Raw genomic sequence first — 19,945 nt, 5'->3', positions numbered from 1 at the left:
TTAACTCCCCTGCCCACACCAATTCAGGAAAGCCAGCTCCAAGCATCCTCCCAGGTGTTCCTGGCCAGGCTTTCCGGTCCGGAGGGGCGGGGAGCTACAAATATCAGTGGGTGGAGTTACGGATTAGCTCCTCTGCCTGAGCAAAGCAAGAGAACCAGCTCTGAGCCCAGAAAGCTCTTTATGTGTGGTCTTGACTCAAAGCCAACCTGGACCCCAAATTCCCTGAACAGTGTCACTGGCTTTGCTCTGTGGACAGTCAGCTCTGCCTGCTGTGCTCAGCTACAGTGTTTCTCAGCTATGAAGCTTCCAGGTGTTCCGACCAGGCTTTTCCTGTAAGGTAAGACTGGATTGGGACTCCCAAGCAGTGGTCAGCAATGGTGGGGGAGCTGGATGTGCACCCCAGGCTTTCTTTCACCACTGGAGTAAACATAGGCTCCGGAGACCTCTTGGTGGGGCTCTGTCCTGGTCTGGGGGAGGGGGCCAGGTGGTCAGCATGTAGCTGCTCCTGCCGTCTCTCGGTCTCTGTAGTACAAGAGGTGTTTCAGCTTCACCCCATTCTAAGATTTTCTCAGCGGTGTCCTGTCCATAAATAGTTTAGTTTGACTGGGGGCAAAGTCTGGAACTACTTATGTCTCCCTCTTGGTGACTTCCTACCATTTTAAAATCGCCTTTTTCTCAATTCAGTATTTGCGTGGTTGCCATAAACTTTTGACTGTTTTCAGAGTTATGAAAAGGTTGGTTGTGCCTGTTCCTGTTTGTTTTTCAGTGTTTCTGTGGGAAGACAAGGTCTTGGATCTGTCTACTCCATCATTTTGCTCAAGCGTGTGTTGTTTTTAAAACTCCCTCTAGCGTTGTGGTGGGGCAATTGTTGGCTTCCGTAATTCCCAGAGTCTTTTGTATTATTCAGACTTCAAAAAGTCATGGTTTTCCTACTAGAAATAGAAAAATGGTTTGAAATTTCAGTTTTCAGAGATAGGTTAGTCTATGCCCCTTTAGGCCTCCATTGTTCCAGACACCGGGTCTCTTAATGTTCACGGAAACCTTCTGAGATGGGTGCTTTTTATTTTACAAATAAGGTAGCTTTGGAGAGGTAAGCAGCTTATCTAACGTGGCCCAGGAGAGTGGTGAGGCTATTGTCAAAACGTAGAAGTGTTTGAGTCTGGACTTTTAAAATATCAGTTTTAAAAAATATCTCCAGACTATATCAGAATATGATGGGAAGGTGAGGGATGGATGCTAGTGTTTTACAAAGCACCCCATGGGATTCTAATGTATAGCTGGTTTAGAGAACCACTGCACTTAACATCTGCCTCGTATAGAAACGGCAGAATGAAGGTGAAATTCAAAGCAGGTCATTTTGCTCTAAATTAGGCAGCTAACCAAAAGGCACAGGTACTGTTTTTAGTGAAGGCTGTACAGTGACTGTCTTGTTTGGGTTTGCCAGGGACTGCGCCAATTTTATCACTGAAAGTCCTGCGTCTTGGGAAACCCCTTACTCCTGGCAAACCAGACCAGCTAGATATTTATGAAATTTAATTATCTGTAATAGCCTTTTAAGATTTAAAAATCCTAGATGTTTTCCTGAAAATTAGAGCACCATAAGGTAAGTGGTTTTTCTATTATTCCTTTAGTCCTAAGAAGCCCAAACAGGCCTCGGAACGCTCTGCATTTGTCAATGAAAAAGCTATCAGTGCTTCTAACTTCCTCAGTTCACAAATCCTTCCATTTGGCAGAAATTTTTTCAAGGTTGTCCTTGACAAAGAAAGGCCAAAAGAAACAGTGCCATTTATTAACCATTTAGGTTCGAATATTTAAAAATAATACACATAAATTAAAAAATATTGCACCCTTAAATAATTACTAATGGGGATGTGTGTATCTGTTGGCCACTGGGTGATTTATCAAACTTTGGAATCAGATTGAACATTACTACTCATTTCCTGTTCCACATGGAATTTCATAGGGCACTTGCTTGTCATCACAGCATCTTCTGACAGCCTAGCTTCACAAATACATATCGTCTTTAAAACTAAAGTAACACGATCTAATATTGAAGCTGAACAACCTTGAGCTATAAGTTCCAGTGGCTTCTGACAGATGTCAAGTACTGCTGTCCCCCTTGAAAATTTAAAGTGTCCCACAATGCCTCTGTGAGTTCACATCTGTGCCCCAGGGCATCTCAGCGCATAGTTAGGGAACTGTGGATCTATAGGCATTTGTCACATAACAATTTACATGAAAATATTCAAATGAATAGTCAACCTCAATGCTCTTTTGACACTTACTAAAAAGCCTGTAACTTTTGCATTAACAACTCGTATTTCTCTGGACTAACTCCGTAAGACTTGAATGTGTAAGAGAACATTGTCAACATAAATCAGTGTTTATAATTGTCTTACAGAATCTTCCTGGGACATTTCTGTTTAGCAGATCATACTGAATCCCCAACACGAAATAATACACGGCAGTTATTCTAAGACGCTATTCTTAATGGAAAATTTGTTTGGTGTAGGTATGTTTGAATAGAAAATGGATTAAGAACCATTGGTCTAATGGATTGTGTACTTCGTATGTTAAAAACAAAAATCTCTCTGGATATTGCTATCAGTTTTCCTCCACTGATGTCAGTTAACATCCACTGATGACCTTTGAAAACAATATCATGAAGGGCAATCATTATGGCCTTTGATGGTGCTCAGCTCAATGGTAACACTGTCAGGTAGTTCACTATTCCAGACACTTGTCTGACCTATAAGGTATTTTAAAAAATTGGTGCGTAATTAAAGTACAATAAAATACACAGATCCTAGACTTTGTGTTCAATGAGTTTTTAACAACTGAATACACCTATGTACCCAACGTGCAAATGAAGATAGAGCATTGCCATTGCTGCTGCAAGTATCCTCCTTTTCACGCCTCCATTACTCCAGTTATAGCTGTTCTTATATTTAATATACATTGAATCATAATGTATTATATTCTAACTTCTTTAACAGTGTGAGATTTACTTATTGTATGGCACGCATTAGTTCATTTCTAATGCTGAGTAGTTTTCCATTGTATACACGTTTATCCATTTTGTTTAGTTTTGGGCCATTGTTAATAAGGTTCCTACCAACACTCTTGTACATGGGATTTTGTGAACATATTTTCACTTTCTTGGGTAAATACCTAGGACTAGAATTGCTGAGTTGTATGGTAAGTAAATGTTTAGTAAGAAACTGTTGAACAGTTCTCCAAGTGGTTGTTCAATTTTACACTTCTATCAGCAACGTATGAGTGTTCCAATGGCTTCACGTTCTCGGCAGCATTTGTTGTCTTTTTCAGTTATCCTAGTGGATGTAAAATGGTCTGTCATTGTGGTTTTAATTTGTACTTCTCAGAGGACCTAAGGTGTTGAATACTTTTGCATGAATTTTACATTTTGATAAAGTACAACTTTTCTTTCTTGGTTAGTGTTTCCTGTGTCCTACCCCAGAAATGTTTACCTATTCCAAGGTCAAATCTTTTCTTCAACAATCTTTTGTTCTGAGTTTTACATTTAGATTTATAATTCATCTCTATTTGGGGGTGGTGGTGGGGGTACGGGATTGTTTGCATATAAAATAAGAGTGTAGGCTCATTTTATTTCATAGATGTTCAGTTGTTCCACTAATGTTATAAAGACTTTCCTTTTCCCACTGAGTTAACTTGGCACCTTGGTCAAAAATTGATTGCCTGTGTTTAGGTCAATTTCTGGAGTCTTGATTCTGTTCTGTTGATATATTAATCTATTCTTATCCTAATAGCGTAGACTTGATTACTGTAGCTTTACAGTAAGTCTTGAAATCAGAGTGAGTCTTCCAACTGTTCCTCCTATTCAAGATTAGTTTGACTATTTTAAGGTATTTGCATTTCCACATTAATTTTAATATACTGTATTTTAATCAGTCTATTTTGTTTAAACCTAATGGAACTTTGTTAAGGACTGCATAACTATAAACTAGTTTATAGGGAGAATAGACACCTTAACTAAAATTCGAGTTTTCCAATTCGTGAACATGCTGTCTCTTTTATTTAGGTTTTTAAAATTTTCTCAGTAAAGTTCTGTAGTCTTCAATGCAGAGGTCTTGCACATCTTTCTACTGACTTGTTCCTAGGTATTTGATGTTTTTTTTTTCCTTCTCTGAGATGCTATTTTTAAAATTTAAGTTTCTAATCAGATCATTAGCATGCCCCTAGGCTTTGATTTTTGTAAGATCTTGCTAAATGTGCTTATTAGGTCTATTTTTTTTTTTTTTGTACAGTACATTGAAGTTTTCTATGTAAACAATCATGTCATTTGAAAACAATGACTGTGTTAATGCTTGTATTTCAATCTTTATGCCTTTTTCTTGACTGTGTATGGCTATGACCTTCAGAACAATGTTGAACAGAAATGGTGAGAGCAGACATCCTTGCTTTAATGTTTCACCATGAAGTATGATGTTAAGTGTAGGCGTTTTCGCAGATGTCCTTTATCAGACTGAGAAACTTATATTCCTAGTTTTTGTACTGGGAGAGGGTGTTGAATTTTGTCCAATGCGTTTTCTGTAGTCATTGAGATGCTCATATAGTTTTCCTTTTATTCTGTTCAATTATACTGATTGACTTTCTATTGTTAAACTAACCTTGCCGTCCTAGAATAAACCTTTAGGTTTCATGTATTATTACCCTTTTTTATTCATTGTTGGTTTCAATTTGTTAATATCTCAAGGACTCTATGTTCATGATGGATATTGGTCTGTTCTTTTCTTGTAATATCTTTTTTTCCGGTTTTGTATCACATACAGTATTTCTAATGAGTCATCCACATAAATACCACTTTGTCAAAAGCCTAAGAAAGGCAAAAGCCAATTGGTTTATGGTGTTTTTCATGGTTACTTTTTGGTTCCTAAACCATCATGAAAAAAAAGTTTTAAAAAAGTCTGTCTCCTTCTGTAAAAATTTCATTTTTATGTGAATAGAAAACTGAAAAAATCCAAGGAAAGAACTGAGATGTGTGATAAGTTAGTTGCTAACTCAGTGTTCTGTTCTTGCTGCTTGTATTCCTTCCGTTCCTTCTATCCGTTTCACAGCAACAGGGTAAAAAATAAGAAAAAAAAAAAATCTGTACTGAGGGTTAGGCAAGCTTCAAAAATAAAATGTTCCTGAATATCCTCAATTATAGTATATGGTAGATAAATCTTGAGGTTCAAACTCCAAGCATAATGAAATTTTAGTTGAAAGATATTGAAATGTAAATTAATTTGTAGTTTTGAAAATAGATCTAATATTTTCCATTCTATGAAAGGAGAAATCTCTCTGTCCAAGTTAAAATGTTAGGGAACACATTCCACACATCTTTAACAAAAATGCAAAAGTCAAAGGGAAACTTACAAATGTACATTTTAATAGTAAAAAATTACAAATTTCATATACAATAAAGTATGTCTCATTTATGTAAACAATAAAGACACACACACACATTTTTGTAAACAGAGAAAAGGTCTCAAAGGGTAACACTGAAGTGAAAACAGCAACTACCTCTGGTAACAATAATTATGTGAAAATGTGAAATACTTTTCATTAATGGCTTGAATTTTCTAGATGATATTCTATTCCTGTATAATTTCTGTAACTAAAATAAACTTTTAAAAAATTGTTCGAGTGAATCACAAGTCTTCAGTGCAGTAGAAATAAAGACATCAATCTACTAAAATACATGCAGCTTCAAAAGTGCAGGTGATAGTGTCACAGGCCACATGCTCAAATCCTACAATATAATCAATTTTTTTCTGATTTTTTTGTGCAACAATATGCAAAAAAATATATATATATAGGGTTGCCACTGAGTTTCTTTACAAACAGATTTAAAAAAAAATTATTAGTAAACCCTTACTTTGAAAAATATGCTTTTTTTTTTTTTTTTAAGGGGAACAGGACTTTATTGGGGAACAGTGTGTACATCCAGGACTTTTTTTTTCCCCCCAAGTCAAGTTGTTGTCCTTTCAATCTTCGTTGTGGAGGGTGCCATTCAGCTTCAAGTTGTTGTCCTTTCAGTCTTAGTTGTGGAGGGCGCAGCTCAGCTCCAGGTCCAGCTGCCATTGCTAGTTGCAGGGGGCGCAGCCCACCATCCCTTGCGGGAGTCGAACCAGCAACCTTGTGGTTGAGAGGACGCGCGCCAACCAACTGAGCCATCTGGGTGCTCAGCGGCAGCTCAGCTCAAGATGCCGTGTTCAATCTTAGTTGCAGGGGGCGCTGCCCACCATCCCTTGCGGGACTCGAGGAATTGAACTGGCAACCTTGTGGTTGAGAGCCCACTGGCCCATGTGGGAATCAAACCGGCAGCCTTTGGAGTTAGGAGCATGGAGCTCTAACTGCCTGAGCCACCGGGCCGGCCCTATGCTAAACTTTTTGATTCAATTATCTTGCCTCAGATTTTAATTATACAAATATTTGATTAGAAGATGAATCACATGTTCTGAATATTTAAAATACCTATTTCTTCTCTAAGCTTACCACCAATGACAAAAACCGTAATAAAAGAGTCGTAACTACCTAACAAGTAATGACTTAGTATACCAAAAACATCATGCACAAAATTAAAAGAAAAATGGCAGATGAAGCAAAACACCAATATCTTTACAAATCCGTAAGAAAAAGATGAATGGAAATGTCAAGAAGAATTACAAATGGCCAAAAAACAAGCATTCACTTTCAAATGCCAAAAGAAACAGTTAAGATTTTTTTCACCTATTAAATTTACAGTAAGTTAAAATGATAATGCCTATTGCCCACTGGCCTCTCTTGCACTTGTGTTGGTACAATACATTGGTATAGATTTCGGAAGGACAATTTGATAATCATTAGTCATCAAAGCCTTAAAATGCCTTAATCAATTAATACTTAACAAATAATTCATTCCAATTAAGATTTCCATTTTAATTTATTTGTAAATAGAGATAACTAAAATGAAGAGAACTAAAAGATGTATTTATGAATCAGGACAGAAGACACCAAAGTCAAAGCAGCCATATAAGCAAGGCTTTTCCAACTCCTCTCTTAAACTGGAAAAGCATCCAAAAGAATCAAAGGGAAATACATTAAACTCTTCTGTCCCTGTGTGCTTAATTCCTGCAAACACCACAGAATCAGGAGGGGCAGCCTTTCCTGCTACCAGAAGATAGAAGGTGGAAGGAATGGAGGGATAAAGTCCTTTTTTTATTTTCCCCCCAAAGCCTTGTCTCCATTACTAGGAATAAAGAGGCACCAGGTGTTTTGTTTTTTTTCCCCAGCAAAGGAGCAGTGTGACTATACTAAAATTTCATTTTAGTACTTTCCTATAAAGGTTGCTCAAACTTCTTTAATTACTGATTTAAGATGGTCTAAGTGGTATTCTTCTATGAAGGATTCTGCTTGATTCAAAGCTCTTACTTTCACCAGAATAAGGATTATTTCTTTGACTTCATCCCTGAAAAATAAACAAAAAAAGCATTTTCCCCCTTAATAATGCAATGCATGAGAACACAGTGAATCACCAGTTGTTAATCCGAAACAAAAATTTTACCTTAAGCCAGTATCTAAATAGCATAGATGCTACCCTCTCCACATAAAGTTGGAATACAGACTATTTAGTGGATGTATTCTGGCAAATTTTAATGTGAACGATTTTAAAAAGCAGAAAATCACAGAGCAATCTATCATCAGGAATCTGAACTGTGGTGAGCTGCTGCCAGCCTGTCTGGACTATTATGGTGGAAGCCTCGGTGGAACACTCACCCCACAGACATCATCTAGTGCTACAAATCGGGGGATTTAACTTTTTTTTTTGAGAAGTGGTTTACTAGTACACCACTGTCCTTACGCCCCTGAACATCTAATGCTGTGAATGAGGCATGCAAAACAGAGATCCCGCTACTGTTGGGTAAACAGCAGGCTGCAGATCTGTACTTAAACAGTGTTGACACTTTAAAAATAGCCAGGAAAATTAAAAACATACTTAAAAAGAGGCTTTTGATTTATGTTTTTAATTCTAAATTACCATGTGCTATAGTTTTCTGGCAGTGCTTATTTTGGAAGAGATTTACATTTAAAAATATGAACTAATATGCATGAGGTGTGACTATAAAATAGTGAGTGATTCCAAAGTTTACACATGAAAATGTCTACTAACTACAGTGATAGTCTCAGCAGATTCTTAGAATAAGAGTATGAACCTTTCTAAAAATTGTGAAGAATAGACTCTTGAACTATGCTTATGGGGGTACAATTAAATATGCATTACCTGAATTCACTTCTGGATAATTTATGTGCAGACTGCAATAAAAACTGGATGAAGTTTTCAAGCTGGGGAATAGATGTTCTCATGGCAGAATTTTCAAACCATTTTTCTGGTAAATATGCTGCTATCTGTTAATCAAAATATACAGTGGTTTTTAATAATGACAGTTATCATCTAAGGACTTTCGCTAACGTGAGCCTCACAGTGCTCATGCAGGTTGCATATTATTCTCCCATTTTATAGTCTATGGTTAAATAAATTTTGAAAAGTCTCCCTTTCTTTGGCAAGGGTTATACACTTGAAAAAAAACACCTTATTCTAATGCCAACAGGTTCAAACAGACTACTCTTTATGAACATTCTCTAGTGGTACGTGTAGTACTTTCTATACTCTGTATTCTTGAGCCATTAAATCTGTATAAAAAATAATTTACAACTAAATGCCAGAAATTTCTAGACACAAAACATTTTTAGTCAATACAACTACAAAATACATACACTGAATATTATTTCACTAAGACATAAGGTGACTCAGCATATGATCTACAAATTAGAGTTAAGCAATCAAGTAGGTAATTCTAAGATACATAGAATTAAAAAAAATAATTATGGCTTTGATTTTCTTATAATTGAATAAATTGCTTTTAAATGTCCATGGCAGCAAAAAAACAGTGTATGTGCAATTTTTCTTTTGAAGAAAACAAAAACGAAAACAACCACTTATCATCATTATGCTAAAGGTAATACGTGATTTGGGGAACTGTTTTGGTAAAAACAGAAAAATGCTAACAAAACAAAAGAAGAGAAAAACTTCACAGCAGGAGGAAGAATAAAAGGGAGAGGAAAGGGGAGGAAGGAAAAACCATTCAAACAAATTACTGGACAACCAAACAGGTTATGCTACAGTTAGTAAGATCAAGATCAGGTCTTATATAAAGTTGGGGGGAAATGTACCACATATTTATTATAAAATGTGTTAAATGAAAGTTCTGGAATGCACTGTTTCTAAAATAAATCTGATCGGTGGCACTGAAAACACAGATAAGGAAAAAGATTTACACCACTCCTTAATTACCCTTTGCAATTATCCAGAAAAAATGCAGACATATTGCCTGACTAAGGGAAAAAGTCCTACAAATTTTATTATGCAAACTATATCTCATATTTTAAACAGATAAACCAGCCCTTACTGGCTTGAAATTTAATGTCATTTGCACTTGGCTTTCCCTTTTTGTATCAAAAGGCTCAATAAAATTCCCATGAAACCATCTAGCTTTTCCATAAGTGATCCCAGGACATAAAACCACATTGTCTTGGCCTGGTTTTCTAGCCACAAGCTGTGGAGAGAATGTCATGTGTCCTCTTCTCTATTTCTGCATGGTAGACTCTTAGGGTCAAGGGAGACTACGTGGAACCTGAAACACACCGCATTGGATGCTTTAAATTTTGGTAGATAATGTAGTTTAAACTACATGATATAAAAACTATAGCCAGAGAAATCATGGTGGGCTAGAAACTGCAACCTAACATTTTATACATTGTTTTTTATTTAATTTATACTATAAAGTGAACATTTTCCATATTAAAAATTCTTCAACATGACTTTTATGGATAATGTTATTGGACAATTAGGTTGTTTTCAACTATCTTCTATTATAAATAATGCTACAATAGTCCTATTGTTAACCCTCCTTCCACCGGTGCAGACTGTTTCCCAGAACCGCTGCACCATGTATTCCAGGTGAATGATGCCCCTGGAATAATACTGGGGCTGTTGTTTCCCTGTGCTGATGACAATACTGGGAATTATAATGAAAATAGTAAAAAAATTTTGCCAACACAATAGGTAAAATGATATTCTTATTGTATTTGCATTTCTCTGACTACTAGTTCTGTTCATCTTTCCACATGTTTAGAGATTATTTTGCATATTCTTTTTTGGTGAATTGAATGTCTTTGGGCCATTTTTAATTGGAATATTTGAATGGTTTACTGATTTATAAAGAACTTATTTTATATGTAGAGATTAATCCTTGTTATATAACTTTTATTTCTCAGTGTTCAACTCCTTTTCTTTTTAACTTTTTATTATAAAAAATTTCAACCAACAGGAGAAAACATAATTATAGTGAGCTCAATGAACCCATCTTCCAGTTTTGACAATGATCAAATAATCTTGATACCTTTTTGGTTAATGTTTTTTGATCCACTGGAGTTTTGTATTTTTATCAAATCTATTATTTCTTTCATCATTCCTTCTTTTGCTTTTAGGTTCAGAAAGGACTGCCTTACCATCGGATATAATCATTTATCTTCTTAGTACAGTATTTTAAATAATTCTTTATTTCACCTGCAATTTATATAAGTATTTAGTGAGAGATAAAGATCTAATATTCTTTTTGTAAACAGTTAACCACTATACTAATTTTTAAATATTGAGGGGTTGCTTCTGGGTTTCTGGTATGTTAAACTGATTTGTCTGTTATTATGTGAGCAACACAATTTTAATTTCTACAAAATAGATTTTAATAACTGAATTTTGAAAAATGATAAAATTCGAACAATGTCCTCCATAACTCACCTGGTTGCACTTTTTAACAATATCTGGCCCCGGTACGGCATTAAGAAGAGCTATAATAAGGTAACGATTTAGCAGCTTCACTAGTCCTAGCTCTTGCAAGGTGTCATCTGGGAGGAGTCCATTCCATAAAAGAATATTGCCGAAGAGCTAAAATAAAATAAAATGTCAAGTGACTATGTACCTTCCTCCAAAGGAAAACTGGAACAGTCTCCAAACTCACATAAAAAGTTGGTCAAACTCTTACTTTCACTACAATTAGCACTACTGGAACTGTCCATTTTAGAAACAATAGAAAATATTTCTAAATAAGTACCTGAAACTTTCCAACCTCCTCCTATTTGCTCATCCTATTTTCCTTTTTTAGGACAACCACCCAAAATCCATCTCAAATAAATTCGCTGGAGCCTTTCCAGATCAGTAATCTTCCTTCTCAATCCATACTCTCCCAAAACCTAGGGCCAGCAGATGCAAGACCACAGGACACTAGGATTCATAAAGGACTGTTAAAGCCAGTGCCACTGTTACCAATGAGTGTGACCTTGAGAAGTCGATCAAACCTGAGAACCTCATTGCTCTGATATACAGAATAAGATTAATAATAACTTGTAAGTTTGGAGATAACTTGGGTAAAATACTTAAAAGAAATCCTAATAAAATTAATATGAGTTGCCTTTCCCTCCTCTAAATCCAGATCTTTCTGTGAATTTGACAGTGTTTCCCACTTTCCAGTATTATATTTATCACTCTGAGTGCTAAACTACATGCCGTTGTACTAACCTGCAATGCTCTTTATACTTGGTCATTGTGATGTTGCTCCCTCTTCCTGGAAAGCCTTTTCCTTGACTCAACCACATGACAAATATGAATTTACCCTATTGATACTATTCTTGCTGAGGTCACCTCTGACCTCTTAATCGTCAAATACAATAAACATTTTCAATGTTTTTCCTAATTCTTTTCAGTGGCATTTAACACTTTGACTTCATTCTTGAAAACCCCTCGCTTACTTACCCTTATGCCACTCTCTTGTGACCATTCTAAGTTTCATAATTGATTTTAAAGTTTCTTTGAAGCCTCCACTTTCTCTATTCACCTGTTATGTCAGTGTTTTCCAAGGGTCTGTACTTAGCCTTCTTCTCATGCTTCACCCAACCTCCTCAGAGGCTGTCTCATTCATGACAGTGGCTCCGAATACTGCCTACATGGGGGTGACTCTCAAATCTCCAGCTCAGATTTGTCCCCTGCAATTCAGACTCATATATCCAATTGCCTCTTAGACCTCTATTCCTGTGTTTGTCTTCAATTCACTATGTCTAAAGCAGATCTTATCTTCCTTCCCAAACCTGTTCTTTCTGTATCCCATCCAATGCCCTTAAACAATGTCATCATAAGTTATCAGGCTGCTGAAGTCAGAAACTTGGTTAACACTCTACATTCTTCACATATAGTCAACTAGTCATCAAGGCCTTTCACTGGTTCAGACTAAATATCTTTTGAACCCACCTTCTCCTTACCATCCATCTATTGCCACTGACTTAACAATGACTTCATCCATCACCTTTCAGACCCGAGGTTAGCCAACTATGGCTTGTGGGTTAAATCAAACTTACTGCCTGTTTTTTAGAGCTGGTGAACTACGAATGGTTTTTATATTTTTAAATGATTGAAAAAAATAGAAGAAAATTTTGTGACATGTGAAAATTATAATATATTTAAATTTCAGTGTTCATAAGTAAAGTTTTATTTGAACACAGCCCTGCTCATTTGTTTACGAATTGTCTATGGTGGCTTTTGCAGTGGCAGAGCTGAATAGTTCAACAGAGACTATATGGCTTACAAAGCCTAAAATAGTTACTCTCTAGTCCAGGGGTGTCCAAACTTTTTTCAACGTTTTTTACCAAGGGCCATATGTGGTAAAATACACAAACAGCCGGGCCACTCACTCGAGGTGAAGTACGTATTGCCTCATCTGGTTTATTTAAGTAAACTAAATATATTTTTGGAATTTGCTGCAGGCCAATAATAAATGGATCATGGGCCGCAGCTGGCCCGCGGGCCGCAGTTTGGACACCCCTGCTCTAGTCCTTTACAGAAAAAGTTAGCTGATCTCTACTCTATAGTACACTGGATTTAAAAGAAAAAAATTTATTTTTATTTTTGCTGTTTTCTGCTTACCTTTAGACCTGACCAGAACTGTCTTTCTTGGAACTTTGAATGTGGTGATGTTTTATTTTCTACAGCACTAATTTGAAATGAAAGAGAAAGGAGAAAATGCAAACGACTATTAATGTTTCAGAACCATAGTGTAAGCCTTAATGGAATATAAATGGAGGTGCTCTTGTATCTATCAAAATTATAAATATATGCACAATTTGACCCAACCAACCCATTTCTGAGAATGCCTTCTGTAGATATTTTTGCACATGTACAGAATATATCTGTAAAATTATTCACAATATTGGTGGTAATGGTTTATCACTTATGTGTCCATCAATTACAGGATATCTATATGACGGCCTTTTATGCAGCTTAAAAAAGAATAAGGAAACTATTATACTTATATAATGACAAGAAAAGATCTCAAAGATGTGCTAAGTAAAAAAAGAAGGTATAAGACAATGTACAACTATTTACAATATACTTCCTTTGCTATAGAATGAGGGGAAAATAATATTACAACATATATAAGTATTTAATTCTAATTGCATAAAGAAATTCTGGAAAGATAAAAAAAAAAACACTAACAGTGACTATTATTGCATGCATGTACGTGCATAGAAGAGGAAGGGCAAAATCCTGTGGATGGAGGTCAGGAATGGCAGGGAATAAGACTTTTCATTTTAAGTATAAATAAAACTTTAAAAATGTACTTTTAAACCACGTGAATATATTACTTATCTAAAATATTAGAACACAGACCTCAACAGGGCAAAAGTTTTACATGTACATGTTTTCTTGATTCATATTCACCAGAAAGCTTAGAAATTCCTTTCTGTTCTCTCCATAAAGCTCTTCCATCCTGTGAGTACTTGCTGGATAGCTTTAGTTCATGATCCATTCTGGTAACTGATGCCTTCTTAGCAAATGGATGGACATGCATCAAATACTACTTGTTTCAAAATTTAAAGCTAATACAGAATTCACAGATGCAGTTTCTGGCCCTTCAGTGATGTTCTAGGCCTTAGGCTGTGGTTTCTCTGTGTCAGGCATTGTTGTTCTGAGCGCTCTGCACCTTTATAATGTCCTTTGAAGGAGGCATTAATTTAATGCCCCATTTTTACATTTTCAGTCACAGAAAGGCCCAAGGTCAAATGTCTAGTAACTTTTAATCATTCTGCTATGCCATTTGTCATGTTCTTAGGAACAACATTAAAAAAAACCCCTTTGTCCAAGTGCCAAGCTTCATACATGGCATATAGAAGGTGACTGAGAAGTATTTGTTGAAATCTCAATTTGAATCTTAATAGTGTATGTGTGTTTTGGAAACAATATAGTTTGTTTTGCATTGCATTCTAAACAAATCTGTATTACATGATTAGTTATTTCATACAATTTAGAAATTAATAGCACTTACCTCTTTGGATACAGAGGAATAAAAACATCATTTTCTATTGCCTTCTTTATTCTTGAAACAATGGATTTAAGTAAATCCTGTTATTTAAAAATTTAAAAGCATCAGTGACAGTCATAGGTAGAAATATCTTTTCCAAAAGAAGTAATTTTAACAGTATAGTGCAAATTTATACACACTCACAGAATGAGCTGTTAAAATATCAATTAGGTAACAAGAGAACTTTATTCATCCATGTTGTTGCATATCACTGTAATTGGTGCATTTTCATTGCTGTTGTATTCTGTTGCATGCATACTACTGATAGGACATTGATGGTTTCCAGTTTGGGGCTATTATGAATAATGTTCCTATAAAAATCCTTGTACATGTCTTTTAGCACTTGTATGCATGGGCATACATTTCTAATGGGTATTCACACAGGAATTTAATTGCTGGAATATAGTTCATGTCTGTATAGTCAACTTTGTACAGAATGCCAAATTGTTTACTGAAGTGGTGTCCCATTTATATTCCCACTGGCTGTGTATGAGCAATCCTGTTTACCTGTACCCTTACTAAAATGTACTTTGTTTGTTTGTAATTCTAGTGGAGTTTTAGTTGTATTTTATTATATTTTAATTTTTATTTTTCTGTTGAGTAATGTGATGTTGAGCATCCTCTGATATTTTTATTTGCCATTTGTACATGCCCTTTTAGAAAGTACCTAAACTGCTTGTCTACATATCTGTTTATTTATTAGGTCTCTTTCTTTCTTACTGATTTATAGACTTTTATATACTCTAGCTACGGGTCCTTTGTTGGTTTGTCAATGTCCTTTGATGCAGTAAATTCACTTTGGCTAATTCATTTTATTGTCCATATATCAAAAATTGGAAAACAACTAAGATACTCAATTATAGGAACTTTTAAGAACATCAAGTTGTACTCATTTATATTGCTGAAATATTTAGCTAAAGTTTGTGAAGACTGCAGTAAGATACAAATTTAAATATTTAATGAGGTAATGTTAAGTGGAAGAAGTGGGTTACAAATGTACATGTCTGTTAGGATTATAACTTTGAAATAAAAGGCTGGATGAAAATATCCTACAATGGTATCATATCATCCTTGAACTAAGATGAAAAGGGGAGTTAAAAAATTTTTTTCCTTGTATTACCAAAATTTCTAAAATGTTCTTATTCTTAAAAAGGAATCCATAGTGGAAAAATGAAAATGTATACTACACACTAGAGTGAGTTATTTTTTAAGTCAGTGACAATGTGCATAGCACAAATTAAGCTGTCATATACCCTATATACTAAGCAAATTACTCACAAATGTAGAATTCAACTAAATATATTTTTTCATGGAAAGTATATCTAACTGAAGTTCTATTTCTCTTTCTACTGTAACATTTTCCTCAAGTGGCCACAGAGCAATATTTAATAAACATTAAAAACAAGTAAAAGCTCAATTTTCTTTTATTCCATTTGTTAAACATTTTGAGTTCTTTTATATGGGATATAGAAGGTGACGAAGGTCATTTTTCTAGGCAATATCTCCTCAAGTAGTATATGAGCTTGTGTAAATTATTAAGTTAGTGCTAAAAAGATAGTTATGCTTTGATATGTTTCCATTTAATTTAAATAAATGCCAACCTTGACAAATATTTCCCTATTGCTTAAATTTTTGTTTCATCCAGTTCAATAAAAATATTGACCAGGGCAAAGTTGAGAAGATAATCTAATACTAAAAGACTCCCCCTGTAGTCACATCCCAATTGGTCAGTATTCTTTAGGTACACTCTACTAGTTTCTTTGTATCTAACTGTACCATTAAGCTTATCTTTCCCCAGTTGATCCATAAGAACAATCATAAATATATTACCTACTGTATTGTATGTTATCTTATTAGTGAAAGTAATAGATAATGTATTGGGAGAATGTGCTTTGATAAACAATCATGTGTATTTAGGAGCCCTGTCAATGAGAGATTCCAGTAATCACTTTCTTTTGTAAGTGTTCATAATCCACCTCTGTAGTAATTTATTTTAGAACCTTAACCAGAATCAAAACTATTCTCACCAGGCATTAGCTTATAAAATTGTTTCTTACTTCAAAAACAGGAACTATGCTGTCTGACTCCTTGTGGAACTTTTCTCATTCTCTTCAATTTCTTATACATCACTGAAAAAAAATACAGTGGTATCTCACTGGCAAACTGTCTTAGTAACCCGGAATATTATGTAGTTCCCTGATTCCCAACTAGCAGTAGTTTTGTTATCCAGGGAGTATTTTACAGTCTGGAGATATTTTTGGTTATTAAGAGTGGGGAGTGCTACTGGCGTCTAGTAGGTAGAGGCCAGGGCAGCTAAGCATACTGCAATGCACAGGACAGTCTCCCACAACAAAGAATTATCTGTTCCAAATGTCAAGTGCTGAAGTTGAAAACTCCCGATGTAGTCCAGTATAATGTAGCATTATTATTACTAATAATGCAAAGAACACATTTTTCAGCATTAATAGCGGGAGGGCTTCCACAATAAAAATTATCAGTCTAAAAACTTCCTGTTGCTATATGTTCAAATCCTATCCTTTCAGTTAGATCCCAGCTCAAATGCCACCTCTAACATAAACTCTTTCACTGTAGAAAGTAACTTCTCTCTCCTGCCTCCATTTAGAAGTTTCATAGCACTTTACCTGTGGTGCTCATGGGGAGGCAATGTGGTCAGTGAGATGAGCTCGGACTTTAAAGTAAGACTAACCAAGGTTCAACTAAATCCTAGTTTCCTAGTTGAAACTCCAGGTATTACTGTGAACAAGTTTTCGAGACTCAGTTTTTTCATCTGTAAAATGAAGCTATTGCCCATTTTTTACAGGACTGCTGGGATGAAGCAGGATGATAAAAGTGTAAGACTTACCAGAATGCTTAGTATATAACAGGAATTAAATAACTGTTCTTTGTCTTCCCCACTTCTCACTTCCTATTTGAAATGATAGTTTATATACATCTTACTTCCTCTAAGATGACATGCTTCTTAAAGGCAGAATCATGCCGGTATCCCTCTTCTCTTACTTCTTATAGCTTCCCTCCTTCACAATAGTAATTTCAAATGCTAAAATTTAATGGTGTTCAGAATATGAATGTCACATGCCTCCCAGCTTTTCAACCACCTTGATTATTCTACTCTGGGTGCTCCCCAGTCTGCTTTCTTAAAGCTCAACATAAAATTAATTTACTTATGTAACTGCATGAAGTATACAACATTTTCATCAACAAAAAGAATGATAAAAAACAGAGTACTACAATAAAAGTAAGATTCAACAGATTCTCACCAGGGACTTTAAAAAGTTCCTCTTTATGTCTTATGTTCAGTAAAACACAATTCTAAATCACAGTACGATGAAAATCTATCCTATTGAATTCTGGATCCTTAAAGAGATCACTGCTCTTAACTTCAGCAGATTACAATTAGTTAATATAATGAATGTCAGCCTAATCTTAAAATCACCGTTAAAGCAAGTCCATAATACCACTAGGTTTTTGCCAAAAGAACACAGGTAATGAGGTGGGTTTTTGTTTTTGTTTTTTCCTTTTAGAAGGAATGAATTTGCACTAATGCACTTATGCCTATTCATCTCGGTACAAACCTGCAGGATGGCTGTCTGGGCCATGAGAACACAAATCAGACCGATGAACAGAGAGATGCTAATAAAAGCAATAACCTGGGTCTTATTAAATGTATGTGTGTCCTTTAATGATTACCATTCCCGTTAGAGTATTCAGGAATATCAAGGTGTATTCTTTTATCTTATTATTATAAAAAGGAAAAAATGGTCAATCCTAGTTTCTATAAATCAGAACTGTTTTTCCCCAAATAGTTTTCTGATAATTACTTCTTGTACATCATCTGAAAACAAAGATTTATAATATAATTATACTGATTTATAAAGAAATTAATAACTCTGGAAATTATTACCTGTTTGCCTTTACTAACTTCACTCTCACTGGTGGAATGTTCTTCAAGAATCATTCTGCAGTGCGTTATTAAACTTGTTGTCTGTGAAGTCGACAAGGGATCCCATATGAATTCTACGAAGTCTGAAACAAAAATTTCAGTGGTGCATGATTTACTTATTAGATGGCTTTGTTACATATAAACAACCAAGGTTTTTAGCAAAGACTACTTCCTTATATGGTTTGAAATCCATGCCTATCACCATTACATACGAGGTGTGATCAAACTATCCTGTAAATGTTTTAAACAACAAAAAAACATTACACTAAAAGACATATTTAATCCCCATAAAAATACTCCCCCTCTCTTTGAACACACTTATCCCATCGTTCTTGCCACTTTCTGAAGCAGTTTTGGAAGTCCTCTTTCGTGTCTTTAGTTGAGCTGTCGTGGCTGCCTCGATGTCCTGAATTGATTCAAAACGTTTACCTTTCACCTTCGTTTTTACTTTGGGGAAGGGCCAGAAGTCGCAAGGTGACTGATCTGGTGAATAAGTTGAATAAGGACACACCATAATGTTTTTATTTGACAGAAATTGCCATACCAGAAGCAATGTGTGACCTGGAGCCTTTCCGTTGTGATCACAAAATACAGTGAATGCTGTTGCTGTGTCCCATCCAATGGAAAGGCCAGGATCTTCAAATATGGGAAGCGGTGTGTCAAACCTTAGTAACAGTGTGTGACAAGTTTCAACTTGTTCGGTGCAGTCAGTTGGGTGTGAACTACGGTTGAGAGAAGGTGTGTTTTAAAGTGTGCTGTAAATACTCATTCCATCATTACAATGCTCCGTGTCACACATCACTTTGGCAACTTCTGTCGAATAAAAACATTACGGTGTGTCCTCATCCACCTTTTTCACTGGACCTGGCACCGTGCGACCTATGTCTCTTCCCCAAAGTAAAAATGACCATGAAAGGTAAACGTTTTGAATTGATTCAGGACATTGAGGCAGCCACGACAGCGCAACTAAAGACACTCACAAAAGAGGGCTTCCAGAACTGCTTCAGAAAGTGGCAAGAATGATGGGAGAAGTGTGTTCGAAGCAAGGGCGAGTATTTTGAAGGGGATTAATGGTAATGTGTCTTTTACTGTAATACATTTTTTTTTAAAATTTAAACATTCTCTGTATTGTTTGATCAAACCTCGTATTTGCATACATCTTCAATTTCCTTGTCCTTTTTTGAACTTGTCTGGCTAAACCACAACTCTAGTTAAATCCACCATGTCATTGAATCTGTGCTTGCAACCATGCAGCTAAAACGTGGCTGGAAAAAAATACACTTTAAATTCATCTCAATGAAACGCTAGTGAGACCTTTATGCTGCCGAGCAATCATATTCTGTTCCCCTAGTTCATCCCTTCTCCTTCTCGCCTAGAGGATTATTTCCTGTCTTCTCCTCCCTCCTTGCTTATGGAGTTAAGAAAAGTCCAGAGTTAACGGACTTTACTCTTCTAGATGACTGTTTCTTACCATCTATCTTCTCCTCCCCTTTGCTCTCACTCTTAGCTGATT

The 19,945-nt window shown here is 35.6% G+C and overlaps 2 protein-coding genes across 4 annotated transcripts in view; one reads left to right on the top strand and one right to left on the bottom strand.

The window, feature by feature from the left end:
• LOC148758918 (uncharacterized) overlaps positions 1 to 19,945 on the top strand; it is a 933,397-nt gene continuing 913,452 nt past the window's right edge. For all 3 annotated transcript variants that reach the window (XR_016020439.1, XR_016020438.1, XM_088796071.1), the window contains exon 1: positions 1 to 337. The gene's annotated coding sequence lies outside the window, so the exon portion shown is untranslated. The remainder of the gene's footprint in view (positions 338 to 19,945) is intronic.
• GCFC2 (GC-rich sequence DNA-binding factor 2) overlaps positions 5,389 to 19,945 on the bottom strand; it is a 44,706-nt gene continuing 30,149 nt past the window's right edge. Inside the window, exons 12-17 of the mRNA XM_019719681.3 lie at positions 18,394 to 18,515; positions 14,436 to 14,512; positions 13,037 to 13,103; positions 10,862 to 11,008; positions 8,285 to 8,409; positions 5,389 to 7,471 (exon numbers count right to left, since the gene is read on the bottom strand). Of these exons, the coding sequence (XP_019575240.3) occupies positions 7,354 to 7,471; positions 8,285 to 8,409; positions 10,862 to 11,008; positions 13,037 to 13,103; positions 14,436 to 14,512; positions 18,394 to 18,515 (656 nt within the window). The 3' untranslated portion in view covers positions 5,389 to 7,353. The remainder of the gene's footprint in view (positions 7,472 to 8,284; positions 8,410 to 10,861; positions 11,009 to 13,036; positions 13,104 to 14,435; positions 14,513 to 18,393; positions 18,516 to 19,945) is intronic.

This window comes from Rhinolophus sinicus, chromosome 2 (genome assembly GCF_057876585.1).
Source record: "Rhinolophus sinicus isolate RSI-liver-muscle chromosome 2, RSI-T2T, whole genome shotgun sequence".
NCBI lineage: Eukaryota > Metazoa > Chordata > Mammalia > Chiroptera > Rhinolophidae > Rhinolophus > Rhinolophus sinicus.
This window is presented reverse-complemented; position numbering and strand designations above follow the sequence as displayed.